The sequence below is a fragment of the Cuculus canorus genome, chromosome 7 (genome assembly GCF_017976375.1).
Source record: "Cuculus canorus isolate bCucCan1 chromosome 7, bCucCan1.pri, whole genome shotgun sequence".
Classification (NCBI taxonomy): Eukaryota; Metazoa; Chordata; class Aves; order Cuculiformes; family Cuculidae; genus Cuculus; species Cuculus canorus.
The window spans coordinates 30740153-30767851 of NC_071407.1; the positions used below are offsets into that span (position 1 = coordinate 30740153).

Genomic DNA, 27699 nt, shown 5'->3' on the forward strand with positions numbered 1-27699 from the left:
TCTTTAAAGTATAGTGCAAATTGTAGTATGTAAAGTGGATTCTGTGTTTAACTCTCACTTCCTTGATGCTGTTATCAGTTTGATACTGCTATGAAGTTATAATTTTTAAGGTATTGAAAATTGCAAGTGTTTCCTCCATTCAAAATGTAATTTAAACTCTTGCTTGCTTCTGCAGCGTAAACAGTTGTTGCCTCCTTCTTATACCACCGGCTGCATGTGCCCTGAAGTCACTTAGCTATAATGTGATGTTGAAGGATTTGGCTCCAAAGCTTATTTAGCTCTTTGTTCCTCTACTTATACAGTATCCAGCTTGTACCAGAAGATTAACAGACAGATTTAATAAAAGAAAGAATCTGTTTAATAGAAGAGAATGGAGATTGTCAAGGAAATATTACCAATAGCAAAACAAAAAGACAGCAGTGTGGGTTGTATGTGTTAGAAATGTTAGTCATTCAGGTATATTAACTCTCCAAACAGTGGTCTGGATTTAAGGAAAATTTTATTTAAATACTGGTTTTCAGTTACAAGTTGTCTGTACAGTTATGACTTTGCATTTTGATTGAAAATGAGAAACCATATCTTACTCTTTATTCAGGAAATTATTAGAAGCAGTGCTTTGAGTACTGAGAGGCAGTGTTGTAGTATGGCACACCTGGGGACTGAAAAAGTTTTCAGAAAGCCAGTCTTTAAATCCCTTGTGATGTAAATAATTCATCAGATATCAGCTATTTGTGTTTTATTCCTGAAGAACTGCCAAATTTGCGGTATTTCTGTTCATGCACTTTTATCAGAAAAAGCTGTGATTTAAAAAAAATAAAATCAGTAACTGCATTCAGTCAGTAATTAGCATTTATAATTCAAGATATGGACTGTTGTACCTCGATAGACAATTAGCCAGATGCTGTTGATATTATTTGTTTGGCTACTGTTTTTTACCATCTGGCTAAGGAGTTGGTTAAGATACTCTGAATAACCTCCAGATGCTCAGTGTTCAAATACAATGGAACATCTTGTGCTGTGCTTTATATTCATAATGTTCTGATGGACTAATTAAGTGATCAGAACATTCTCTGTGGAGTACAGGAAGGAAGAGAATTTGAACTTCTGAGAAATACTCACAACTGAAAGATACCATATGTTTCCAATGTAGTCCTACATTCACTTTTGTCTAAAATAGGCATGAATGATGATTCCAGTATCCAGACAGAATGTATTAGTTTTGTGTATTATAAATGTTTTCTGATCTAATCTTATCCTAACTTTTCCTGTTTTGTGAAACAGTGATATGTAAATAAGACTTTTTTTCCTATAAATAAAGGCAACAGTTTACTGCATGTTGTCAAAATAACCAAGGAAGTAAAAATGGTCTTATGAATTCGTATTTTTATTGTTTTCCTGAAATTGGGTCAGGTAATTTTGTTGTGAAAATACGTTTTTTTGGTTCAGTTGCAAAAATCTGTAACTGGGACACTTAGAGGGGAAAAAAACCCACTGTCTTTTCCAAGCATCATTTGCAAGTTGAAGGATAAAACGAAGACATTAAACCAAAGGAGTGTTTGCTTCTATTTATTTGGCAGTCTGTGCAAACGCTCTTCTCCTCTTAGTGTGTAGTAGGTTGCTGAACGATTAGTCCTTCTCTGAATTCTGAGTTACCTCTTCCTCTGGCCTATGCAGGTGTCTCCTATGGAAGGGCTCTGCATTTGTTCATTCAGGGCTGACAGTTACAAGTGGTAGGTGGGTGTATCTCCTGCTGTGGCTGCTGGCCAGGAAACAGTACTTGGGGAAGCAAGATGATTTTGGCTGCTTTTCTGTTTGTTTTCAACAGTAAAACCAATTTCTCACCAGAAAACTGATCTGGGAGCTTGATGGTCCAGGGATGCTTAAAAGTTTCATAATGACCAGGTAGAGCTTAGGTGTTTCTTATTAAGTTGTTTCCTGCACTTTGCAATTTGTTTGATTGATGCTCATCCACTTTTGAATTAATTCAGTGCAATTAATTGGAGGGAGTTTCTGTGTTGACCCTGCTGAAGGCTTTGTTTCAAGTCTCTACTTGTTGTCCAAGATGGGTGAGGAGTGATCCTCCAAACACATGAAACAAGTCCAATATAAATCTTTCCCCTTCTAATTTAAAGCCACTCCCCCCCCACTACAAACCCTTGTAAAATTCCCACCCCAGCTTTCTTCTAGGCCTGCTTCAGGTACTGGAATGCTGCTATAAGGTCTCCTTGGAGCCTTCTCTCCTCCAAGCTGAACAACCCCGACTAACTTTCTGTGTCCTTGTAGCAGAGGTGCTCCAGCCCTCTGATCATCTCCGTGATCCTCCTCTGGACCCATTCCAACAGTTCCGTGTCCTTCTTATCTTGAGTGTTCCAGAACTGGACACAATACTCCAGATGAGGTCTCACAGGAGCTGTGTGGAGCGCAGAAGCACCTGCCATGACCTGCTGGCCACGCTTCTTTCATGCAGCCCAGGACATGGTCGGCCTTCCGGGCTGTGAGTGCGCATTGCTGGCTTATGTTGACCTTCTCTTCAATCAGCACCCCCAAGTCTTTCTTGGCAGGGCTGCTCTCAATCACATCTTCCCTCATCCTGTATTGAAACTGCAGATTACCCTGACCCAGGAGTAGTAGGACCTCACACTTGGCCTTGTTGAACCTCATGAACCTCTGTTCACTTACAGACACTGCAGGTTTGATTTCAGCTCGTTGATCACACGTTTCAAAACTAAAGTTACCTTAGCTCAATAACAAGAGGTGATTACAGAGTTTGAAGAAGAAAATCGGGATGATGTGTTTGGGAATGGAAGTGTGAGGAGGTCAGTCCTGGGGAAGATAGGTAGAGAAATACAGATCAACCTAGACCAGATTTTTTTCTCCTTGGTTCTGTTGCCAGCACTGTACTAATGTGGAAAAATCTGAAAGGTCTTTCTTAATACTGGATTTGATTATGGCAGAAACCTTTCTTTCTGCAGAAGGTAATCGTAGATATTAACATGCTGGTGACAGAAATCTGGCTTCTGCTTTAAATAAAGGGAAACAACTTATGCCTTCTTGTATCTTGTAGGTTTTTGCTAAAACACGAAACGTGCTTTGGAGGAGAATGTGAAGTGGGACAAAACAAACTGACCAATTCACATGTGGTATAACCACTGTAGTGTTTGTTGAACCTGATGGGATTGGAAGAGGAAAAAAGTGTCTAGCAAATTTAGTTGTTTAAGAAATTGCTTCCCCAGCTGTTCTGCTATTTCGTTTACATTGGCTTTTTCTGTGCTGTGGGAAAAAGTGACTTCCAGCGAGGGATGGTTATCTCTGGAGTGGGTGACATATTAAATTGTTTTATCATGTATCAGTTTTTTCTTTCCTCTCATATGTCAAATGTACCTGACTTCAGCGTTTCAAACATTTGCCCAGTCTTTTAAAATCAGTTATTTGAGCACTGTTAATTCATAAGAATTTTTTTTGTTTGCTTAGAATTCTTGATTTAGATCTGGTCGTTAGAGATGAAGATGGCAATATTTTGGACCCAGAGCAGACCAGCACTATCAGCCTTTTCAGAGCACATGAAATAGCTTCCAAGCAGGTTGAAGAGAGGCTACAGGAGGAAAAAGTAAGACATATGGTGAATTGTAGATTTTCCTTTTGAAACACAAGACTATAAAGTAAATAGGTGACTGTTACTTTTAGCATGGGCAGTGAAAAACCTAATATGTTTATGAAGAGTTTTCAAGCTTAAACATTTTGTAAGAACTTGTATGTCTTAGGCTGTTGAGTTGCCTTTTTCATCCTTTAAAGAGCGTAGAAGTTATGGTTAAGACCTATATTAATAAGTTGACTACATTTGTCGGTTAGTATCAGAGAAGTGTATGTACGTGTGTACATTCAATTGTCATGAGAGTTTGTTTTTGACAATCAAGTCGAATAACGCTCTTGTTATGTTTGTGTTATTTCTACGTGCCAGTACTGAAAATTTGTAGTTAAAATACACGGGGCAAATTCAGAGACGTTCTCAGACTTGAACCTTCTTTGTGATTCACATCCCTTTAAAAGGAAGAACATTTCTGTTGTAAGGAGTCCTATCTGTCAGCAGCAGTTAGCGGAGCATGGTATTCCAGAAGAGTTGCATTGATACAACTAGATGAGTTACTGTGCCCTGCTGGACTGTAATGGGCCATAAACACACTTGCAGCCCATACCAAAAAAATATACCAGGTTAAATGGTATTTAAACTGATAATTTTTTTTTGCATCCAAAGATTTTTTTTTTGTCCCTGTCTTAGCCAGTTTCTTTTCTAGCTCATGTGTGTTCCTCCCTTTAGCCTAGATAAAGTACTTGTGGAAAGTTTATAGGAGCTGAAGTCCAAGGGGTGGGTAACCTGTAGAATTGCACTGTTTTCCCTCCTGTCTTTCTTGGCACCCTTTACCTGTTAAAAAAAATCAGATAAAGTGAAGAAGCAGCATCCTTTTTTTTTTTTTTTTTTTGGTCAGGTGTATCTGAGGGTCTATTTTTTTTCCTCCATTTGTTTAGCTCTTTTTTAATAAGTGAAGACCTTATCATCATCATTCCCCACCCACCCCCTGCCTTTTTTCCTTTTTTGTCTTTCTCCTCACTGTGTGGCATTTCAAGGCAGATCCAGAAAACACAGTAAATCCTAATATAAACAAAGATCACAGGAGTAGACACTCGAGAAAATCCCTGTTCTTCTATCTGAAGGGTTGTTAGGAAAGTTTTATAGCAGTTGAGTATTTATTAGGCTATGTTAAACTTAAGTTTCTTCTGTTCTTGAATTGCAGTCTCAGAAACAGAATATTGATATCAACAGACAAGCCAAGTTTGCTGCCACTCCTTCATTTGCTTTATTTGTAAATTTAAAAAATGTAGTCTGTAAAATAGGAGAAGATGCTGAAGTCCTGATGTCTCTGTATGATCCACTGGAATCAAAATTTATCAGGTTAGTGTACTGCTGAGCATACTCCCTAATCTGCGCTACTCAGTTCTAGGAGTGAGGTGGTTTCACAGATGGGAGGGCAGATGAAAGTCACGTTTCTTTGAAAGGTGTAGGACAGGGTCATCTGGGAAGCAGCACTGCAGCAGCGTTTCATCATCATGTTCAGCACAGCATCAGGCAAGACCCTTCACCTTGGGTGTATTTCAGGGTCATATTCTTCCTCATCGTACTGTGTGTGGTTCCCTAGGTGCAGAGCTTACATGAGACATGAACTCGCTTGAAAGTCTGTGTGCCTTCCTGTACCAGCAGCCTTGGCACTCCGATGAGTTCAGTTTCTATATCCCCAGCATTCTTCAAGAAGTTTTTACCTTTTGTTGCGGAGGAGTTGTTTTATTTTAATAAGAGAGATACACCAAGGGAAATGCCAGCTCTCCCCTAAGATAGTGTTCATTTGTCTAGGATAAGTAGATTGGGTTTAAAGTAGTCTTTTGTAAATTCTGAAGTTAATTTTATCTGCTTATGTTAAAGGAAGCAAATTGAACAAAAAATCCTCAAAATATTGTTCTTTCAGTGAAAACTACTTGGTGCGATGGTCAAGCTGTGGACTCCCTAAAGATATAGACAGATTGCATAACCTTCGAGCAGTATTCACCGTAAGTGTGTGTTTACCTCAACTGACAGAATTTAAAGCACTTGTGCCATAGCTTATAAATAACTGAGGAAAGTAATGATGTGTATTTGAAAGTATGGAGTTACTTATGCAGATAATGGTTCTGGGGAAGGCTCACATGAGGTGTTTCTCAGAAATGACTGCTAAATATTCTCAACACCTGGGTGAAACCAAAGTTGCTTTTTCAAGTTTGGACTTGCTAGAAATTATTTGGCCTTGTAAGCAATTAATTTACACAGAAATCAAGAGGAGATATTTAACTGCTGTTAGGAAGACTTCTTTACTCTGGCAACAGTTTGCCCTGCCGCTAGAGGCTAGCATGACGAAGGCAGATTCTGAGCAGCAAACCTTCTGCCTACTAAAACAAGACGTGAAATACTGTTATTATAAAGTAATCTGAAGAAACTATTGTTTCTAGGATCTGGGCAGCAAAGATCTGAAAAGAGAGAAAATCAGTTTCGTCTGTCAGATTGTGCGAGTGGGCAGAATGGAGCTGAGGGACAACAACACTAGAAAACTAACTTCTGGGCTGCGGCGACCCTTTGGAGTAGCAGGTAATCTGTGTGCTGTATCTCTCTATGTCGCATCATATTTTTGCATAGAAAATTGGTGGTGTGAAACTTCTGTGGGATCGTGTAAACTCAAAATTGGTCCAAATTTAATCAGACCGATTGCTGCGTTGTAGAATATACTGTAGCTTCTAGGAGTTGTTAGCTAGAGGTGCCAAAGTTTGTTGGCAACATGATGTTATTCTATAGGAAGATTCTGAAATTGAGCAGTTTATACCTCTATCCCACTTCTGCCTCACCATTGTTTCAGTCCCTCATGGTACTCCCTCAGCACCACTCTTCCCATATTGATCACTTAATTCAGTACACTTCTTTTTTGTTTTCAGTAATGGATGTTACAGACATAATTAATGGAAAAGTTGATGATGAGGACAAACAGCACTTCATACCCTTTCAACCGTAAGTAGGGAATAGTTTAAAGAATATGGGGAAATGATATTTTGCCTTGAGTAGTACCTAACTAATATTTCTTCTTGATAATTTCCTGTCAGTTGTAATAGTGATAGCCCCTAAAACTTTTGGTTTTAAGTCTTGGGTTTAAAGCATGCATTCACAGTTTTGCAGTCTTCTTTTCTTTTTGTTAAAAGATGTCAGGGTAATAACATTCAAGAGTTGAAATGCTTAAAATAAGTATGTTGCTGGTTAAACTTTGCCTGAGGCTGAATAAGACCAGCAGCATTATCAGCATCCACTTCAAGGGACTTCTGTGAAATTAATAAACAATAACATTTATCTTTTCCCTAGTAGCAGCTATGATTTCATAGTAGGGGCTGTAATAATTCGAATGCAAACAAAAGTTGGGAATTTGAAGGATGGCTTGATATACCTCCTGTAATATCTTCTTGTAATTCAGCTTTGTGATACGAGGCTTTTACCAGAAACCTTAGGTATTCTGATTAGATGGTGAGGGAAGAGGATGTGTGTGTCTAATGCACGTAACTTTTACAGCTGGTTCACATAATCAAAGAGATCAGTCTGCTCTGTGGTTCTGGACTTACTTCTAGCCATCTAAAACTGCAGACCTTTTCACAGTGACCCTGAGGTTGCTGGCATGGAGTTTGGCAGATGTTATTTTACAGTACTTGAAACTAGGTAATAGCAAATACGGAGTTTGTGTCCTTCATGGTGCAGACATGTATGTATTTAACATAATGTCGAAGATCAGGGTTGACTTCAAACCACAAAATCATGTTACGAAATATTGTAATACCCTGATTTTTTTGTGTGTATGTAGATGTGCATTTAGAAGTAAAAGCTGATTAACAAAAAAGGGGATATGTGGCAAACAGTGTTCCATCCACAGTTCATAGGGGTTTTTTAATTCCATCAAATGTGACCAAGTAGAAGGAGGATAAGTTAAATGTGCATAAAATATGAATGCTTAGTTCTCCCATTGTGCAAAACGTTGGATAACCATCTGTTCAGAAAAGGCAAAACATGTTAGCTAAATTCCTTGATTACTATACTCATGGACATTTGAAGGGGTTTTAATATTATTATTTTAATAATATTAAAAAACCCGCCTTCAAATACTGTAATCTCAAATTAACTTTATGTTGGAAAATAGGGTTAATTGAGGAAGCCCATGTGATTTGAAGGTGTAGGGCTGCTGAGTGGATTGCAAGGGCTGCAGGTGCTGCAGGGAGCCAAGCAGGTGTGTGCCTCCTGTCTCAGACGGTTTTGCTTGCATGCAGCCGTGTTGCTGGAATGGTATAGAGGCTGTTACTGTGAAAGTCAGAAGTACAATACAAGTTTCAAGGAAAACGGGGTTTTGGGGAAGAAGGCGTTCGTGATGTGTTTATTGTGTGGTAAACAATAGCAAGCTTATTTTTTAGTGAGTGCTGAAGTGTGCAATGAAAATGAATCTTTATGTATCAAAGTGGATGCTAATGGAACATCTAGTTTTCTGCTCCATTAACACTGATTTATTTTTTCTGTATATATAAATCAGCTTTTGGAAAAGATGTACAATGTGATTTTTTTTCATTACTAAATTAAAACATCTTTTCTGAAAATATATATTCCAAAGAATATAATGTGAAAACATGTGATGAATACTGATGTCATTATTTCCAACCTAGACTTAGACTGTATATATGAGCCACATTTTTCTACTTACTCCATGCTTTGCTTCTGTTGTACCACATACAATTCTGTTTTCATCTCTTTGTTTGTATTCATTCACTAGCCACCACCACACTGCCTGTCAAAAGCACATGGCAAGATTACTGAAATGACACCTAATGCTGCTGTTTATTTATAGTTTCCATCTTTTCATTTATTCATCAAGTTTAACAGAATGTTGGGGTTATCTGCTTTCCTTCTCCTATTTTCTGTGGGATTTTGCTAGCTTTTCCTTCAGGCAGTATGCACTGCTGCTTAACCTGTAGAGTGACAGAAGTGACTCTGGAGGTGTTGCGGGGCCAGTCTGCTATATATATATATATATATCTATCTATATATTACAGAGAACTGCCTGTATAGGTTTCCACTGCTTAACAAGGGATTCTCAGGTGGGAGACATCCTTCCTGTCCTCACAAAGTGTTACTGGGGCCTGTGCATGCGAGTCCCTGAAGGGAGACGTAACAACGGAAGTGTGCTGTACTTCTCTGTGGTAGATCAGCATTCTTCTGACTAATGATCTTCCTCTGTCTTTCTTGTTACCTTTTCTGTCCGTTGTCTTGCGTTGACTAATATATACTCTGTCACAACTATGATATGATCTTGTGTGTTCCCTTGTTACTGTGACTTCTGGTTTTCTGTGACCCTTTGTTTCCTGGTGTTGGTCGTCATGTGCATCCTCCAGGCTAGCGTTGGATGACGCCATTCGACACAAGCAGCTGAACATATCATCCCGTTTTTCACCCAGGGTGGCAGGGGAGAATGATTTCCTTCAGACTGTTATAAACAAAGTGATTGCTGCTAAAGAAGTTAACCACAAGGGTCAGGGTATGTACTGTTCTTTATATACACCGGTGTACCTAAAGCTGCTCACCACTTGATTTGCAATGTGTGATTATTTTAATGTTGGAATCAAGGGTGCATAATATTACCTTCACTTGCTTGCTGCTGTTTGGTAACAGAAGATGCGTTTGCATGGGTTTTATCCCCCTTCTTCCCCATCCTTCAGGGCTGATTTTGCTGTTCCCCCAATACCCCACACTTCCCCCTCCACTGTTAACTCTAGAGGTTGTCTGTCTTTTCTCTGCATTGTCCGTCATTTGGACATCTTTGTATTTCTGTACTGGAAATGATGACTCAGGGAGTCAGCTCTCATGCCCTTGAGGGCTTTGGCCTCCTCATGTTGAAGGAAGGGATATTCTCTTCCTTCCCTTCCTTCGTCTTGTTTTCCTACTTCGCAGCTGCGCTTGCAGCAATTGGCTCCCTCTGAAGAAGACAAGGGCATTGCTCCCGCCAGCACTGAACCCCTCTGAGCTTGGAGGTGCTAAGGATGGAGCTGGATTAAAGCAACCCTGCTGATACCTTGTCTTATGGGCTGCTCATCCTGCTGTTCATAATTCTGTATGCTCTGCTGATGTGAAACTGAGCTAGATTCCACAGTCTGGCTTGGGTGGGATTTTTGTCCACGTATACAACACTTTGTGATCATAATGTGTCTGCTGGTTAAAAAATGAACAATGTAATGTCTAAATTATTACTGTGATGGCTTCAGTATTATTTTGGGAGTCTGGATTAACTGAGTGTTACGCAGGGCACTGTGGAGTTTCCCCCAACATGTGGGTGTGAATATCTGTATCGCTTGTAGGGAAGTATCTGTATCGCTTGTCTATCACAATGGACCCAAGGATAACTTAGATCTGCTTTCCCCCTTAATTTCACCAGTGACCAATGCATATTGGAAGAGAGGAAACATTTTATCATCTTTGATTCATTTCAGGTTCTTTCCCTAAGAAAGGTGCTCAAGCCATCAGAAAAGGATTAAGGGTTGTTGCTGACCCAGTCAGTGTAGGTACAGTCACTATTTCATGGCACAGCAGCTGTTAGAACCACCTCTGGCAGCAAGTCAGTACACAGCTTTTTTATAAGAGATTTTAATAGAAAAGACAGCTGGCTGCCAAATAAATACAAAATGAATGTATAGTTCATTGTGTGCGTAACAGGATAACCCACAATTCATTTTATAGAGGAATATTTTTGGGATATTGTTCATATTTTAATTTTAGGATTTTCCTTTGCAAATTGCTGCTGTAATTATTTCATGCTTAAAACTGCCTGCCAGTCCCTTTACCAAGTGTAAGACTTTTTGGGGGTTTTTTTCTTTATTTTTTTCCCACTTTGGTATCTTTCTTTTTCCTGTAACAAATGTGCCTAATGTTAGTTGGCAAGCAGTTGCTTTTTAGTGGCTGCTTCTGCTACTGAAAAGAAAAATGTCAACTCTGTAAAGCTGATGCTGTAGATTTCTTTGTGCTCAGTGCAGTAAAAACAGCTTATGGGGGTGGTGATGAATCAATTCAGGATACGTATCTGATGTTGGTGTTGGCTTTGTTGGTGTCTTAATATTGGTTGATTTTTATACTTATGTTTTTACATGCAAACTAACGTTGCCACCTCTCTTTCTTCCTGTGGGAGATAAACATTTCATTAGAGGGAACTTGTGAGAGTTCAAGGGATAGATACGAGCTTGAGGCAGTTCTGCTAATGGCTTAATGACTGTACTTCCACGAATCCCTTTGGAAGAGCTCAATGATAAGAGAAGTCTAGTCTGAGTAGAGGAGGGATTCTTCTAGGGTAACTTCAGCTTTGTACCAAGGGCACAGTAGGCTCACTTGCATTTTTGCAGTCTAGACTACAGTAGGTCCAGCTGAAACCTAAGTGTTTCCTTCTTCCTTTATGTTGTATCATCTTGCCAGCCTTGTTCTGAATGGAGATCTGTTATGTTGACGTTTTTAGACTGCAAGTAAAATTTTTTGCTTTAGTAAGCTCGAGTGTGGGAAGCAACGCGCATCTGTTTTTAAACACCTGCCTCCTACCTACCAAGACCCCTTCTAGAGGGTATTGCTGCAAAGTGCACAATACAAAGGCCTGAATACTTATATTGCACAGATATCCAGTTTCCCAGTTTTTTATTAGCCAGCCAGCTTTCAGGTGGAGGTGTTATACAGCTTTCCAGAAAGTTGAGTATAATCAGACACATCCTTGTGTGCTGTACTCGTGGTTCTGCTTGAAGCACTGGGATTTTTTTGAGTGTATTAAAATACTTTGGAAACTGTATTTCCTTGTAAATGAAGAACAGTTACCTTAATATATGTGCTTACATTTTAGAATGTCTAAAAAGAAGTCTTTAGTAACTAGAACCTTCCTCTCCCCCTCCCCCAGTTTAATAATTTTGCTTTTTATGCATTAGGTTTGTGGGTGACTTTGAAACTACTTCCAGGAGATATTCATCAGATTAGGAAAGAATTTCCACACTTAGTGGATAGGTCAACAGCTGTCGCTCGAAAAATGGGGTTTCCTGAAATTATTATGCCTGGTAAGCCATTGCATGAATTAATGCTGCTTTGTTGTATTTTAACCTTCTTTAAATATCTGTGCGTATGGAAGCTTTGGGGAGGAAAAAAAAAAAAAATAATTTTAGGTGTGGTATACATTAGAAATACAGGATCGTCTAAGGATTTTGTCTCATCTAAAATAAATGTAAAACACTTTGTTAATACTTGCCACATGTGCCACTTCAATAAATAAAACCAACAACCCCTGCAAAAAGACTGATATCATACCGACAGTGGAAGTTTTCCTCTTTTTCCAGTGAAGAAAAATGTATACTAAGTACGTGCTTCATATCATCTCCCTAGCAAGGGCATATGTAAACCTTACATTTTCTTTGATGGACACAATCCAAAAAGATTTTTCAGAGGGATAGCCTTGATTTAGAGGTATACAAATCTGGGGATTGTACTAGGTTTGGATAATGTATTTGAAAGAAAGCCTTATTGTCTTTTTCTAGTACGTATATTCCATGGATGTTCAGTTCTGATGTTTACAGAACCCCTCCCTCTGCGCAGCATGATGCTTCCCGGAATAAATACTGCCGTAAGAAGCAGTCTACAGAAAAAAACCTCACACTGTCCTTTTCAGATTGATGGGCTCTAGAGGACCCATTAGATATTTTCAAACCCCATCCCAGTTCCAGCTCTTCCTGTAGTTGCTGACTGTGTGTTTCTCAGATGGTTGACTGTATATCTGGTATAGTGCAAGTGCTGCAGCACTTCTGCTTGTTGTGATCATGTGCTGGTGTGTAAACCTTGTGAAATTATTGGAAGTCCCCTGTTTCCTCAATTAATTTTAAAAATTTCAGTTGAATTGGGGTATAGTTGAGGAGCATTTAAAGACATAAATCTGAAAACAAACCTCCCCTGCAACCTCCAAACCAGCAAAACCATGAGATTGCTTCCCGATGTAACAAGTTAAACAGACATCTGTGGGCTGTTAAATATTTTTAAATTCCAAAATATCTGTGTATGGGATAAATTAGTGACTGTGATGAATCTTATCCTTTCAAATTAATAATGAAAGAAGGTGTATGTAAAAGAAAAGTGGAACTGAGGTGTTTTTTGAGTGGTATGGTATGTACTCTTAATGATGATGTAGTATTCTTTCAGTCCAGAAATAATGTGTGATTTTTTTTTTGTTATTCGGCCTGCTGTACTGTGAGTTGATAGTTCAGACTTTAGAAGTATTAGCATGATTTTAGTTAAAGAGCTGGTTTAGTGCTACAGTTTTAGCTAAGGAGCTGTTTTCACTGCTAGCTTGATCATTCTAGATACTATGGCTTTTAAAGGTTTTGCCTTGTGTGTTTATGACTGCTGTTACTAAAATGTGTTGCTCCTTGTTTCTGTGCATCATTGGTTTCATAAATCAATAGGTATACTATGAAATTTTTGGATAACTTTGTGCTTTGCTTTTTCTTTTAGGTGATGTTCGTAATGACATCTATGTAACATTGGTTCAGGGAGATTTTGACAAAGGCAATAAAACAACAGCCAAGAATGTAGAAGTTACAATATCTGTTTATGATGAAGATGGCAAAAGATTAGAGGTAATAAAGTATTTAACACCTGGTTTGGTTTTTTTTTTATTTGATACGTCTCTGTTTAAGCCTTTTTGACATCTTTCTCTACATTTTTCGACTTAAGTCTATTTTTATTTATAACAAAATTTTGTTCTTTACTGTAATGGAATACATCTTATATCAGTACATGCACTTTGATACTAATTTTGTGAGGACCGCTAAGCATGAACCATTCTGTCCCATTTTGACCTATTTCACTATTCTTTTTTTATACTGAAATGAAAAAAGTGGAGTTTAAGATAGACATAAACATTTCCTCTTTTGTTTGTGTTTTCAAGAGTGTTATTTTTCCTGGTGCTGGTGATGAAGCCATCTCGGAGTACAAGTCAGTAATATATTACCAAGTAAAGCAACCTCGCTGGTTTGAGACTGTAAAGGTATAGAAACTGTTACAGTAACTTCCTCTGTGTGGATTAATATGCAATTAATTTAGGTTTCAGTGGAAAGCCTTGAGAAACAAAAGCAGGGAAATTCAATGCTTGTGATTGTGTTTAGCAGGACAAAAGGATTAGCTCAACTAAGGAAGACTTTCAGACACTGTTGGAAAATAGATTTGACTTCTATTGCATAAATCATTTTACATCATCCTTTTGGTCAAGACAGCTTTTAGAGGTGCACAGTGACACTGTTTGGGAATGGTTTACTCTGTTTCCATGAAGCTGACCTAGAGCGGCAGGACCTTAAAGTTGAAGTGTAATTGCTATAGTATTGAACTCATCAGTGTTTTGGGATCTGGATGACTGTGCTTCAGACTTGCTGAATTGCTTGGGTAATAAGATTTTAGCTTAAATATCAAGTTTTAATATTACAGAAGAGGCTGGTGTTAGTGTTATAAAATCTATTCTGCCTAGCTGTAGTCAGTGGATGCAGTATATGTGTGCCAAGAAGAGACTTCGAGCTACTCTCCACACTGTTAAGTTCAAAGGTGTTCTTGTTGCATCTGTAGACAGGAAGCGGCTGCAGGGAAGGTTAGAAACCTAGACACGTTGATGGGGAGCAGTGTACAGCACAGGCCTCAAGTGCAGCAAAATAGGTTGGCTCTAGCAATAATATTTAGGGAGAAGGGCATTGGTTACACCTCTGTGTGTTGGTTACATGTGGATCAGAGATAACAGTGTGTCTAGGGCAGGTGTTGCATAGGTAATGGACATGTTAAGAATTTTTACTTGCTACAGTTGATAATCAAGTTCTCTACGAATCAAATTCAAGACAGGCTTGTTGCTGGGCTGGAGAGAGTGATAGGCAAGGCTTTGATAGCGCAGCCCAACATCTGAAGTTGGAGGTCTTGTTGGGTAGCTTAACAGGCTTGCTTTATTCCTTCTCTCTTTCTTGGTGCAACAATTGGCCATTTTCCTGGGGAACCTGTGACCTTTCAAAGTCTTCTATGGCAAAATGAAGCTGCTGCTTAACATTAATCTTTCCGAAAGCATGAAGCATATTGTTGAAAGATACCTAGATGAGATTTGGTAGTGGTCAGTGATGTCTGGTGATACTGCACTGACTGTTTTCTTTCTCCATCCTCTTTCCCAATATTTGAAGGTCGCAATCCCCATTGAAGATGTGAACCGCAGTCATTTAAGGTTCACGTTCCGTCATAGATCATCACAGGACTGTAAGTAATTCAGCCTTTTCATTATGGTTCTTGTCAGTGTCTGGTGCCAAAATCTGCTGAAACAGGCATAACATTCCTAATCTGTAATTGACTTTTGTAATCACTTTTAGTGTGGGGCCAAGTTTTTTTTCCTGCTTATTTTAGGTTAGCATCTGAGCTTCGTTTTCCCTTTACATCTTCCTCACTCTTACCTATTGGCAATTTTGCAGGTTTTTTGCTGTATAATAAACGTGTAGACAAAAGCATTATTTGGGTCATGTGCACTGGATGGATTTTAAGGCATGTATTATGCTTCATGGATACTTACCTGTGTAGTATATAGTGTCCTAGCCCTTAGTGATTATTTAATTGAAGTTGTACATTTTATAAATAGATTATCAATAAAAGACTTAGTTTGAGGAATGAAAACAATGTGCTGAAAATCAGTGTCAAAGTTATGACTGTGCGCTACAAATTACTGGAGTCAGAAGTACTTTTACGATGACTCAAGAATTTAGGCTGGTCATGGTTTAAATAGAGGTGGTGCCTTAGGGCTACAGGGCTTTCTTACAGGTTCATTGGGCTGTCTTAGGTTGATTATGCTTTCCTTCTGGTTTTATTTCTTGCCTTTGCGATTTCTACTTGCCCTATTGCTTTGTTTTTTCTTAACTTTTGATAACAAATCTTGAACAATGAGAGGAAACAATGCATTTTCTAGTTTGTGCTCGCTAGAGAGTGCGTCATTTTTCAGAAGCTCAGGCACTTCATCTGTAGTTATGCATCTTGTTTCTGTTTTGGTTCTTATGTTCCTCCTCCAAATGATAGAGCCCCAGTGAGACCCATGATGTTGATCCTCAAATCATTACTCTAGGTGCCAAGCACTGCCATTCTTTTAACTCCTAAAAACCTGAGCATTTTAAGTGCATCAAGTTTCTGTTTTATTTTTGAAAAATTGCCTTAATCCAGCTTCCTAAAATAACAAACAGGATATAGAAATATTAAGTGTCTAGTTACTGTCGGTGTGGTCAGATCCTTAATGCATTTATTTTGTGGTTTTTGGTTCTATCTTCTGTTTAGAAGACTTAACTTACTGTATGCTTTCTTCATCTGTGAATCTTCACTATGGTCATTCATTTACAGGTTATCTATGGTTTTGAGATTTAGATGGACTGCTTGTATAATTATCAAATACTTAATTATGCGTTGATTTTTTTTTTTTTTTTCCACAGCCAAAGATAAATCTGAGAAAATATTTGCCTTGGCATTTGTGAAGCTCATGAGATATGATGGAACAACTCTGAGAGATGGAGAACATGACCTTATAGTTTACAAGGTAGAATTTTGAGATACTTTAGTTCTTTCCACAGTAATTAGCTCAGGTGACTGACTTAAGGAATTTCTGCTAGAGAGTTGCACAGAAAAAAGTATTACAGACTACTCTGTTAGATCAAGTAGCTAAGTAGTAAGTACAGTGCAGTTTGCATATTTGGCCGATTGATTGTTAAGCCTTGAACATGCTTTGCTGGGGCATGATTTAATTTTGAAGGCACTCGTTATTGAGTTTTATGTGGGTTTTTATGGCTGGGAAAAGTTACTTTTGTAGCCCTTAGAATGTCATGTCTTGGCTCCAATATGTAGACGGGATAGTGCTAAATTACTGTAGTTGAAGACCCATTGGAGAGCTCCAAGTCTGGAACAAACCTAAGAAAATCCAGTGTAAATAATAAAATTTTGTTATTAAGGCTTTTTACTGGATATTTTCAAATGGTTTCATTTTGTATTTAAAACACCTCTGCAGGCAGAAGCAAAGAAGCTGGAGGATGCCTCAACGTATTTAAGTCTGCCATCCACTAAAATAGAATTGGAGGAAAAGGGACACTCTGCAACAGGGAAGAGCATGCAGAACCTTGGAAGCTGCACCATCAGCAAAGACTCTTTCCAGATTTCTACTCTAGTTTGTTCAACAAAACTTACCCAGAATGGTAAGTTCATCGAACTGCTGGAGCTTCTGCTCTGCGCATTTGGAGCGGGATTGTATGTACTGACTTTCCTGCCTCTTCCACCCCCCTTCCTCTGTGAATAAGTGGTGGGTTGTTTCCCAGGCAGTTTTCAATTAAATTATTTGGATGCAGCAAAAGCATCTACTGAGTAGGTTTACTGTCCAGCCTTTTCTCTGCGCATGGGCTTTGTTTTGCTTTAGAGCAGTACATGTCTCTAAAAAGACAGAAGAATACCGAGTTAAATGGAAACAGGAATATTGATTGCCATATAGTTGAGACTTTTATACTGAAGTATACTGAAAACAGTCTCTGTGGCATTTTATTTCTTTGAGAGTATGAATAATAGCACTAAGGAAGAGAATGAGTTTGCTTTCGAGTAGGCAGTAGTATGGCTCTGCTCCCAAATACACTGTTTTATTTTATTTCCAAGGTGCAATATATGCCTGAGAAAGCTCTGATGTTTTCTTGTGTTGGGCAGACGGGTTGTTAGCGTGAGAGTGTGTTCCATAGAGGTCACTCGTGTTCGCATATCTTCACATGAACACAGAGTACCAGAAATGGAGTTGGCATATTTTGTTCCTTTTAAGACTTGCCTTATATGCATTTTTCATGTGTTTGTCAGCTGGCTGACTGCATCCAAAGGCCATGGAAAGTAGAGTTGATGGCAGCCAACAAAGCAAGAATTTCACATTTCCAGACTGTGCCCTCTCTGCGATTTTTCTGTTTCGTTGCCATGGAGCGGTCTCTTGTTCTTTTCTCTGCACCAGGAGTAGACTCGAGAGTGTGGGTGGGTCATTGAGATGTGAGTGAGTCATGCCAGGGAAGAGGGATCATTCCTTCTTGACTCATGAGAAGGGAGGGCTTGGTTCGAGTAGATCTGTCGGGAGTTGAGGTTGTGGATGATGAGAGCTTGGGTCAGGGGGTGGGTGGGAATAATGGCTGGACTGTCACTTAGTGAGTTGTCCAACTGTCCAGGGGGAAACTTGCTACTCTGGTACAACTTAGTAGTCAACTCTATTTGATCGCAGTATTTTTCTGTGGCGTCTCTTCCTAGATATTTCATATTCAGAGCACATCAGATTCACTGCAGTCTGGCAGTCTTACAGCCTAAGAGGGTGTTTAGCAAAAAATTCAGAAATTATTTTGGAATGTCATAGCTCCACAGTAACACAGTGATTTGGGGGTTTTGTGGAACACAGAAACCAGCATGTGGAATTGAGCTGCTTTTTATTTGTGGTAGGATTAGTATTTTTCAGTCTTTCCTGTGCTTGCTAGTAGCTAGAAGTATTTCAGAGTGAACAATATATTGACATTGCTTTCAGAGAAGTATTATTAAAATTTAATTTACATATAATTTGTTTTGAACTTTTGATCTTTGTTTAATGTTACTGTTAATTATGTTGTCTGTGAAACTTTTTCTCAGAGTTGCCAGAGACTTTTCTTTTTCTGCAAAGTATTTTGATGTTATTAAATAAGATCACCGTGTACCCTTAAGCAATTTAGAAAAGAAACAAAAAATTTCATCATGGAATTCCTCCCTCAAGTATCATTTTTCATCTAAAAATTGGCAGTGCTGTTCAGATTATAGTTTCTGAATATGACTTTAACTGCTATAAAATTGTTGGGTTAATATTCTTCCGTTAACTTTATTAAAACGTAGGAAGTAGGAATCCATGATTATTTTAATTTACCAAAATGTTGAGCCAAAACCTCATTTTCTCCATTTGGTCATCTATACTAATTCTTTCATCCTCCAAAAGTATCTTAGAATTGGCTTTAAGACTTATTAATGTAGTTTCAGAATTATTGAAAATAAATCACATGGCTCTTTCTGTATTGTATTTGATGTAGAAGACTGTCTTTTTGTATGTAAGCACTTCGAACACTCACTTGACTGAAGTTCTCTATGAACTGTAAGTTATAAGTGTTTCTTTTCTGTTAGTAATTGATGTCTGAAAAGTCTCCAAACCAACAAATGTGGTCCCTGGTAGGACTTGAGCTTTTTTCTTTCAGAGAAATTGATAATATGAACTATCTACTTAGTTAATAGAGCAGCTGTTAGTGGTTTAGAATAGTAGAATCATAGACTCATTAAGATTGGATAAGATGTCCAAATCATCCAGTCCAGCACGACACCGTCATGTCTACTAAACCATGTCCTAAAGTGCTACTTCTGCACGCTTTTTGAACACCAAGGTTTGTAACTCCACCACTTCCCTGAGTGGACTGTTCCAATGCTTGGCCACTCTTTTGATAACAATTTTTTTTCCTGATATCCAGTCTAAACCTCCCCTGGCACAACTTGAGGCCATTTCCTCTCATCCTAGAAGAGACTAGCACCTACCTTACTACGACCTCCTTTGAGGTAGCAGAGTAGCCATAGCCAAAGAGGAGGGACCATCTGTAAACAAGCTAAAAAAATCCCAGCCTCCTGAGGAATCAGTGAGAAGATCAGCTCTCAGAGGCATCAGAAGTTGCTGTTTGTCATCACTTTACCTCTTGCCCAGCTTCTACTCCTTTGCCATTTGAGGCAGAATTAAATGTTCATATTCCCTTAAGCACAGGATTATGGCAGGGCGTGCCTTTATTCTACTCTCAAAACTTTCTGTAACAAATAGGTCCTTTGTGGGTTGAAGAAACACTTCCATGAAAACGTGATGTGCAAACGCACTTGATGAAATAAGACCTTCTGTATTCAGATGCTGGAATTTAAGAATTGATGTGAATCCTCATCCAACTATAGACATATACGTGTTGAAGCCACAGCTGATGGTGCTGCTGGCACTTGATGCATTAACAGGCAGTGTGGCACTGTGTCCCCACCTTCTGTAGGGAATGGTTGACTCTGATACCTCACACTTAGTTTGCTACTGTTTGTGGACCACTGAATGTGTCAGCAGACACCACAAATTTGGTTTAGGTTTTGGTTGGTTTTCTTTGGTTTTGCCTGGGTATTTTTAAGGCCAGAAGTGAGTAATTTGATCCCATATGTTATAGGATATCTACTTGCAGTTGATAACATCTCAGTAGATCTTTCTGGGGTGGGAAATGTTGGGTCTTCTGTTCTTAGGGTACATAGATAGCAAGATCTGTCTTGAACACCAGTTCTGGAATCCTCAACATAAGAAGGATATGGAGCTGTTGGAATGGGTTCAGAGGAGGCTATACGGGTGATCAGAGGGCTGGAGCACCTTCCCAAGAGCACAGGCTGAGAGAGTTGGGGTTGTTCAGCCTGGAGAAGAGGAGGCTTAGAGGAGACCTTATAGCGACCTTCCAGTACCTGAAGGGGCTACAAGAAAGCTCAGGAGGGGCTATTCATAAAGGCTTGTGGTTATAGGATGAGGGGGAGTGGGTATAAACTGGAGAGGGGCAGATTTAGGCTGGACATTAAGGGGGATTTATTCACCATGAGAGTGATAAGGCTCTGTCCCAGGTTGTCCAGGGAAGCTGTGGCTGCCCCATCCCTGGAGGTGTTCAAGGCCAGGTTGGATGGGCCTTGGGCAGCCTGAGCCAGTGGGAGGTGTCCCTGCCCATGGCAGGAGGGGTGTGGAACTTGGATCATCTTTAAGGTCCCTTCCAACCCTAACTATACTATGATACTATGAATCTCTTCCTGATGTCATGTCCAAGTCAGGGCTCTGCTGATTTTGCTTTCCTTCGCCTGAGTAGCCTGTGACAAACTGTGGTCTTATTTTCTCCCACAGAGCGAGGCATTTGTGAGGTTTGAATCTTCTTTTTCTTTTAGCTGGAAGCTGGAGGTACCAGGAGGTACATAAGGAGGGGAAAAATGGCATCAAAAGTGACATCCCCTCTATGTGAAGACTGCCTGTGGATAGTAAATCCTACTGGTGCTTTTTAGAGGACTGTGAAGACAGGTGTCCTTTTACTATCAGGGTAGTGGAAATAGAACTGAAATTGCATTAATGAGCTTGCTGGAAAATTTTTCAGCTGGAGAGCTGTCTAATGTTCTGCCTGTGTATTTGCTGTTGTGGAGCATCTGTGGTGTCTGTAACGTTTATTCAAAGTTATTTCTATGTTTTCTTTTCTGCCTGAAGGACTCAAACCTCTAGATAATAGTGACTGTTACTGATTGGAGTGAAGGCTTTGAGAAACTGAGGGGACCAGGCTTTCAGCAAAGAGTTGAGAGGAATATTACACAGTCATTCAGCACAATTGATAATCTTTTTTTAAAAAAGAATACATGATGTGGTGAATTTTTACAGTGGCATAAAAATGAAGATGTAAATAAAGAATTAAAATAAGTCGTAAAGAGTGGAAAATGAAATGCTTAAAGCCAAGAGGGAAGACTACTTCAAAGAACACACAAATGTATTTAGAGAGGAAATATTGTCTAATGTCAGTTCAGTGACTGGACTTTGAGAAATGTTTGGGTATCTCCGTTGGGAAACCTTTGCATAGATACAGGTCAAGGAAAGTATAGAACCAGGAAGTTGGACCATTTGCTTACAACTGCTAAATACAATGTAATAGAAAGTCTTGTGTAGTAAATATAATCATAAATTACATTTACTCAAATAACATAAAGTTGCTCCTGGCTACTTGGTGGGTCACCTATTTGCTGAAACCCTTTGCAATTGAAAATCCTTGTTCTGTCTTCCTCTGATATCTTCTGGTCACATAAATTTCAATTGACCTAGGCTGACTTCGGTGTTTACTGTAGGCTGAAATACTGGTTTATGTTCTTACCCTCTTTTGCTTACTGTATTATTTTATAGCTAAACCTATTAAAAAGAGTTGGATTAACTGACCGACTGGGGTTAATGCTTTCAGTAACAGAGTGAATGCATGTTTTTAATGTACACTGGAGCTTATTTTTCTGATGGTTGGACTGCATGGATGTTTTCTGTTTGCGTATGTATATTCATTTATCATTTGCTGTCTCATCGTGCTGAAAGATCGTGTGACTTTGTTTTCTTGGGGCAATACACAGTGCCATTCAGAAACAGTGTGGGATGGCTTTTGTTTGGATCATTTCTTTTGTCAAGCTGATGCCTTTTTAGAGTTCAAACTGATACCAAGTTCAGTGCAGGAAAACTGATAAAAACGAGTTCATGAAACACTCTGGATAACTCCTGGAGGCATCTGTAGTTTTCTTCTAGAAGCCATTTTTCTGTTAATGTTGAGCTTCTAAGCCTTGATTTCAGCCTATATCCTTCTTATAGGATATATTTAAAGAAAAAAAATATGGAGGGGATGGATTGTTTTGGATTGTTCAGAGCTTTAATGTGATAAAGCACTGTTTACTCATACTCCCAAAATGAGGATAAGAAGTCTTGTTTTGAGTGCTGCGCAGAGGAGGAATGTATCCCAAGGAGAACTGCAGCCCATTCCACTAGGAGTAATTTTATTTGTTACTTGGGCTGAAAGATTTTGGGGAAGGTATAGCAGCTGCTCTGGGTCTCTGCATGTAGTTTCCAGAATATACTCTGCAGAGGTATGCCTTGCTAAGCATTCTGTTGGTTGCTTTGAAAGTTGGAATAAGAGATGTGAGGGGACATTACTAGAGAGAAGCTGCCTGTCCTTATTGTTTAAGAGTTACACAGGGCACAATTTGCATAATATTACCATAATGGGAAGGAGGTAATGTGCAGTAGTAATCCAGAGGCTAAACTGAAGACGTACAGTCTTTAAAATCTTCTGTTTGTCTCTCTTTGGGGGCTTCTCTTGGGGATGACTTACAGATAATTTTTTGTGCTGAAAACTGACCTTTAATGGGGCAGAGAGGAATTTTTCCCTGATGCTAGTTTGGTTAAGGCAGGACGACTGTGGGGTTTTGGGTTTGTGGGCAATTCTGGGGTTAGGGTGGGTTTAACTTCTTCCTGCTCCAGTGTGGTTGCCGATGTTTACTAGCATGTTTGTTCACAGGGCAACCCCAATTGTGACTTCTTTGTGAGAAATTTTCCTTAAGGGAAACTGAAAAATGGTGTTGTGGCTCTTTATGACTAATAAGAGAGGGTTTGCCTTCTCTGTTCCCATATTTATTAGTGAATGCTGAAGTGACACAATCTTAATGGTGGGATGTAGAATTTGGGGAGAAGATGATTTGCGTTTGATTTGTTTTGTGATCTGATCTGCACCTTTGCTGTCTATCACTTGGAAGCAACCAAGCACTTTGGGCGTAATGAGTTATTAGGCAGACACCTTTCCACTGAATTAGCTTAGTTTGCAACTGTTTGCCTTGCATTGTGCCTTATCTTCTTTTCAGTTTATTCAGTGAGAGCAAAGAAACTAGAAACATTAATGCTGGAAGAGTCACGGCCCTGTAGATGGGACTGTGTTGGTGGCTGAGTAATTTCATTTTGGCATCTTTTTCTAAACACACAACTGTTATATACAGCAAATTAAAACTGAGGGATCAGACTTTCTTGGCCTAGATTTTGATGCTGATATTTCAAAAGCTTGCTTTTTTTCCGAAAGCCCTTCAGATTACTTTCACGATAGAAGTATTGTATTAGATTTCTGCAGTGTGAGAGGCGTGCTAGAAATATGTTATTGTCCAGCAAAAATGGCTAACCTAAGGAAGTAAACTTATTTGTCCTGAACATAGTGATGGAGCATGAGTAAATATCTGGCATGATTGTTTTTCTTTTTCCTAGTTGATCTCTTGGGACTTCTGAAATGGCGATCTAACACAAACCTGTTGCAGCAGAATTTGAAGCAGTTGATGAAGGTTGATGGCGGTGAAGTGGTTAAGGTAACAAGTTTAATTTCTTAAAAAAATAAACTTGGTATCATAATTTTACAGAATCCCGTAATAGAGGCATTCATGTCTTTTGCTTTGCTTCCTGCCCCCACAATCTGTACTTGCACATTAAATTGTAATGAGGGATCTCTTAGCCTTCAGGATGCTAATGCCCTTCTCCCTACCCTCAAAGAACATTTCAGATGCTGAGTACTAGTAAAACACATGTAAAATGCACATTTCTAAAAATGTAAGTTATTTTTTTATCACTTCAGTGAATTTTTATATCCAGATGTATAAAGACAGAGAGTGGTTTTCTTTACAAGATTAGAACATCTTGGAATTCTTACATGGTGATATTAAATGTATTTTTAATATATGGATATGGAGCACAATCCTACTGTGTACTGCTGATATATTTTTCAAAAAATTATTCCTCTTGAAAATATTTAGCTGAGCCAAGTTATTTACATTTGCCAAGGCTACTGAGTGATTGTAGAGACCTACATAAAGACAGGTTTAGCTGTGAAAAAGAGTAAGCTGGGATTTTATTGAACGTGTTGTAATAAATCAAATCTAAGAGAGTGTCAAAAGATGTAATGTACTGGGGACAGATGACCCTTAAGGGCCTGTATTGTTGTTTCCTTACTTCAGTGGATTTTAATTTGGTTAACAGAAGCATAAGGAATGCCTCATTGTGAAGTAATGTAAAACATCTGAGACTGCTGATACTATCCTTTGTTGAGTAGGGTGAAAATAGTATCTCACATGATTTGTTTTTCAGGAAGGTTCTACCTGCTGCTTTTTTGTTATGATCACTTTATAGCTAAAAACTTGACACTGATACTCGCTTCTACCAAGCATTGTCATAGTTCTCATTTGTGGTTTTCCCTCTTCTCCAAATAACATCAGAGGGTGTTCAGCAAATTACTGCGTGATGGATATCTGTGATTTTAGAAACACCAGAATGAGATGCAAACAAGGTTTAAGTAAAAGCAATATCAGAGTGAGTTCTCCAGCTGACACACACTCACCCTTTCCTGCATTGTTCCAGAACTTGTATGGAGTCCTACTCTCTTCTCCCTATTGCATAGGGATCTGAGAAGAACTTGACTTATGCATAGCGTAGAAGAGTGAATGTTTAATATTGCTCTCTTTACCTTCCTTACGGTTTTTTTAGGAGATCAGTGTTTATGTTATCCATCTGTTACAGCAGCGTTAAGAAAATTTGAAATGTAGACTGCTCCGTTGCACATTTGTAACATCTAGTTTGTAACTGTTCCATTCTATTCTTTCAGCTTTTTTTGCCCTTCATGTTGTCAAATATGATACATGGTACGGCCTGTGTTTATTAGAAGTACAGATGTGATAAGACATATTCAAATTTCTGTTTTTTAAAAACTCCAGTAAAATGCCTCAGCCAACTGGTATTCATTTATCACTAAGAGATCAGCTGAGATACTCATTCTGTGATGGACTGTTGCAATAGTGTATGGAAACTGTAAATGTTATCTCGCTTTAACAGAGGCTCTGATTCCTTTTGTGCATAGAGTCTGTAGGATATGAGAATGTAAACTAATAGCCTAGAGATTATTCAAACCGACTCCCTACCTGAGAAATGTTTTCCTGCCACTTTATGCAACAAAAGCTTCTGTCCTGTATCCTTCCTGCTGTTACATGAAGTCCTTGGGAACAGATTTAAAACTTGAACTCTACTAATGAAAGTCAATATATGACACAGATGGAATTCAACGTGTGTTTCAATTCTTTTCTGAGTCAGAACTAAAAATTGAACACCATAGCTATGTAATACTTTGGCGTGTTATAGAAGAATCAACTAAAATATTGCCATCAGGTTGTTTCATATGATTTAAATACCCTACTTGAACAGGGGGGTAGGACCAGATGACCTCCAGAGGTCCCTTCCAACTTCAGTGACTTGATGATGCTGTGGTATGATGCCTAAATGTGAAATGAAGACTTGATCGGTCACGGCATGGCCTTCTAACCTTCCTCTGTTTTGAAAGGGATTTAGCCAAGCAGTGTTTGGGATCTGAGAGTACTACTGATCAAATCAAGACAAACTTCTGTCAAAGCTCAAAACTGTGCTTTATTCTTTTCTTCCTGCCAGTTGCTGGTTAAATGTACTTTATTTGCATGTGTAGTTAATAGAACAAATTGGACTTTGAGAAGGCTATCATTTCTTCTTCCACTCCCCCAATCATGTAGTGAAATTATGAGCTGAATTTCCCCCAGAACTTCAGTCTAAACTCAGTTCTAAGCATTTTGACTTGCCTGTTTTTCATCTTCAGATATTAGTAGCATGAACTGTGGCTCCATGTTCCCTTGTTTTGAGAAAGTTTGGTGTTCAGCAGTATTTAGTGAGCTGCTAAATGGAGGTTTATTTTTGAGATTTAACTCTAGATTTAGTTAACAGTCCAGTAGATGTGTGACCTAGGAGACTCCTTGCCTAGAAGAATATTTTTAAGGGAGGAAAGTAGGAGTCGGGCTGTTTCTGTCACTCTCACAGTGTATATAATATTTCTTCGTAGCTGCCATTTCAGGAATCACTTGCCTTCTGCTTTTTCAGACATTCTCCCCCAGCTATACCTTGTCTCATCTACAAGACAACGCCCGTTTTAATTCATTGAGATAGGCGTGCTGGAACAATCCATGTTGAACCCATTCTTTCTCAACCAGAACAATTACAAACTGAGACCACGATCCATCCTCATTCTGCCTTGGAGAAGCCCATGTCAGTTTTTTGTCACGTGGTAGGAGAAACTGCCCAGACACACAATCCCATGCTGATAAAACTGAGTGTGTCGAGTATCTCTGATCCATGCATGGATTACTTGCTGTCACTGGGAAGAAATGCTGTAATGTGAACATGTGTAAAACAGTTTTTATCCCTCTGCTTAACTCGAATTCCCTGACGCTAATCTGCTCTTTCTTTGGTGTTGCACAGATCAGGGTGTGCCGCCAGCTGGCTAGTGAAGGCTCTTCTTCTGTTACAGTGGTACAGGCGTGTAGGTTTTGGGCTGGGGCAGAAGATCGTGTGCTCTGTTTCCCAGGCCTGCATGTATGCTTTCATTTGAACTTGTGAATCTGAGCTTTACGTAGTCGTGAAAAGCGAGATGCTGTGCCTTACTTGTTGCTCAGCTCAAGACTACTGAGGATAACCGAATTTATTTGGCATGAGACTCAGTTGCTTGTGTGCTTTGTGCTCCGAAACATCAGTTTTCAGAAACTGCATGATCCTATTGACTGTATGCTGAACCTGAGTTTTAAAAGACATTTTTGTTCATTGACTATAATAGATTAAACTCCTTGTTCAAGTGTACTGAGTGTGATTTCTGACTTTTTTTTTCTGTTTGAGTGATGTGGATATATAGGTAAACAACTTAACTAAGAAATGATTTGCTGAAAACAAAAATGTTGTATTTTTCTTTTATTTGGCTAACTTTTAAAATGTCTTTACTTTTTAAAATGTTTGAATGAAAGCAAATATGTCTGTAGAAGTCTGTGTGAAATCTGAATTTCATTTTTCCTGTAAAATCTGGTGATTGTGTGTGTTTATTTGTAGTTTCTTCAAGATACATTGGATGCGCTTTTTAACATAATGATGGAGAACTCGGAGAGTGAGACATTTGACACATTAGTGTTTGATGCTTTGGTAAGTTGGCCTTGTGGATGCACTAAACTGTAGATACTGTAATGATGAATGAAACATATATGGTGTAAATGCTAGAATGAAGTTCCCTAATGAAAATGATTTTAGCTGTTATTTATTGTTTAATTAAAAGATTTATTTGAGGTTTCGGTTGGACTTGATCAAAAGGATGTCAGTTTACATCAAGTCATTCTCCAAGAAGAGATGGAAGTAGTCAAGTCCAGTCATTTTAGTGGATTAACAGCACGGTTTAGGACAGGAACAGGAAGTTTCTATTGAGAACAGAAATCTGTTACAAATAGGAGATTTTCACAGGAAAGGAGAACACTAATATCTTAAGAGGAGAGTCAAAAGCCACAGTCTGTGGTTTTAATGTTATTAATGTGATTTATCTGAAAATATAGGTGAATGTACAAAATTTGAAGAATATTTTTTGAGGATAATGCAATAATTATAA

The 27699-nt window shown here is 38.8% G+C and overlaps 1 protein-coding gene across 2 annotated transcripts in view; it reads left to right on the forward strand.

Annotated features, from left to right (window-relative positions):
- DOCK1 (dedicator of cytokinesis 1) overlaps positions 1-27699 on the forward strand; it is a 321093-nt gene that overhangs the window by 39804 nt on the left and 253590 nt on the right. Inside the window, exons 7-20 of one of the 2 annotated variants that reach the window (XM_054072202.1) lie at positions 3472-3607; positions 4791-4948; positions 5517-5598; positions 6034-6169; positions 6511-6583; positions 8992-9134; positions 11551-11676; positions 13118-13242; positions 13554-13652; positions 14815-14887; positions 16096-16199; positions 16665-16848; positions 23484-23581; positions 27156-27245. In XM_054072202.1, coding sequence (XP_053928177.1) covers positions 3472-3607; positions 4791-4948; positions 5517-5598; positions 6034-6169; positions 6511-6583; positions 8992-9134; positions 11551-11676; positions 13118-13242; positions 13554-13652; positions 14815-14887; positions 16096-16199; positions 16665-16848; positions 23484-23581; positions 27156-27245 — 1627 coding nt within the window. The remainder of the gene's footprint in view (positions 1-3471; positions 3608-4790; positions 4949-5516; positions 5599-6033; positions 6170-6510; positions 6584-8991; positions 9135-11550; positions 11677-13117; positions 13243-13553; positions 13653-14814; positions 14888-16095; positions 16200-16664; positions 16849-23483; positions 23582-27155; positions 27246-27699) is intronic. The other variant, XM_054072203.1, reaches the window with a different exon arrangement.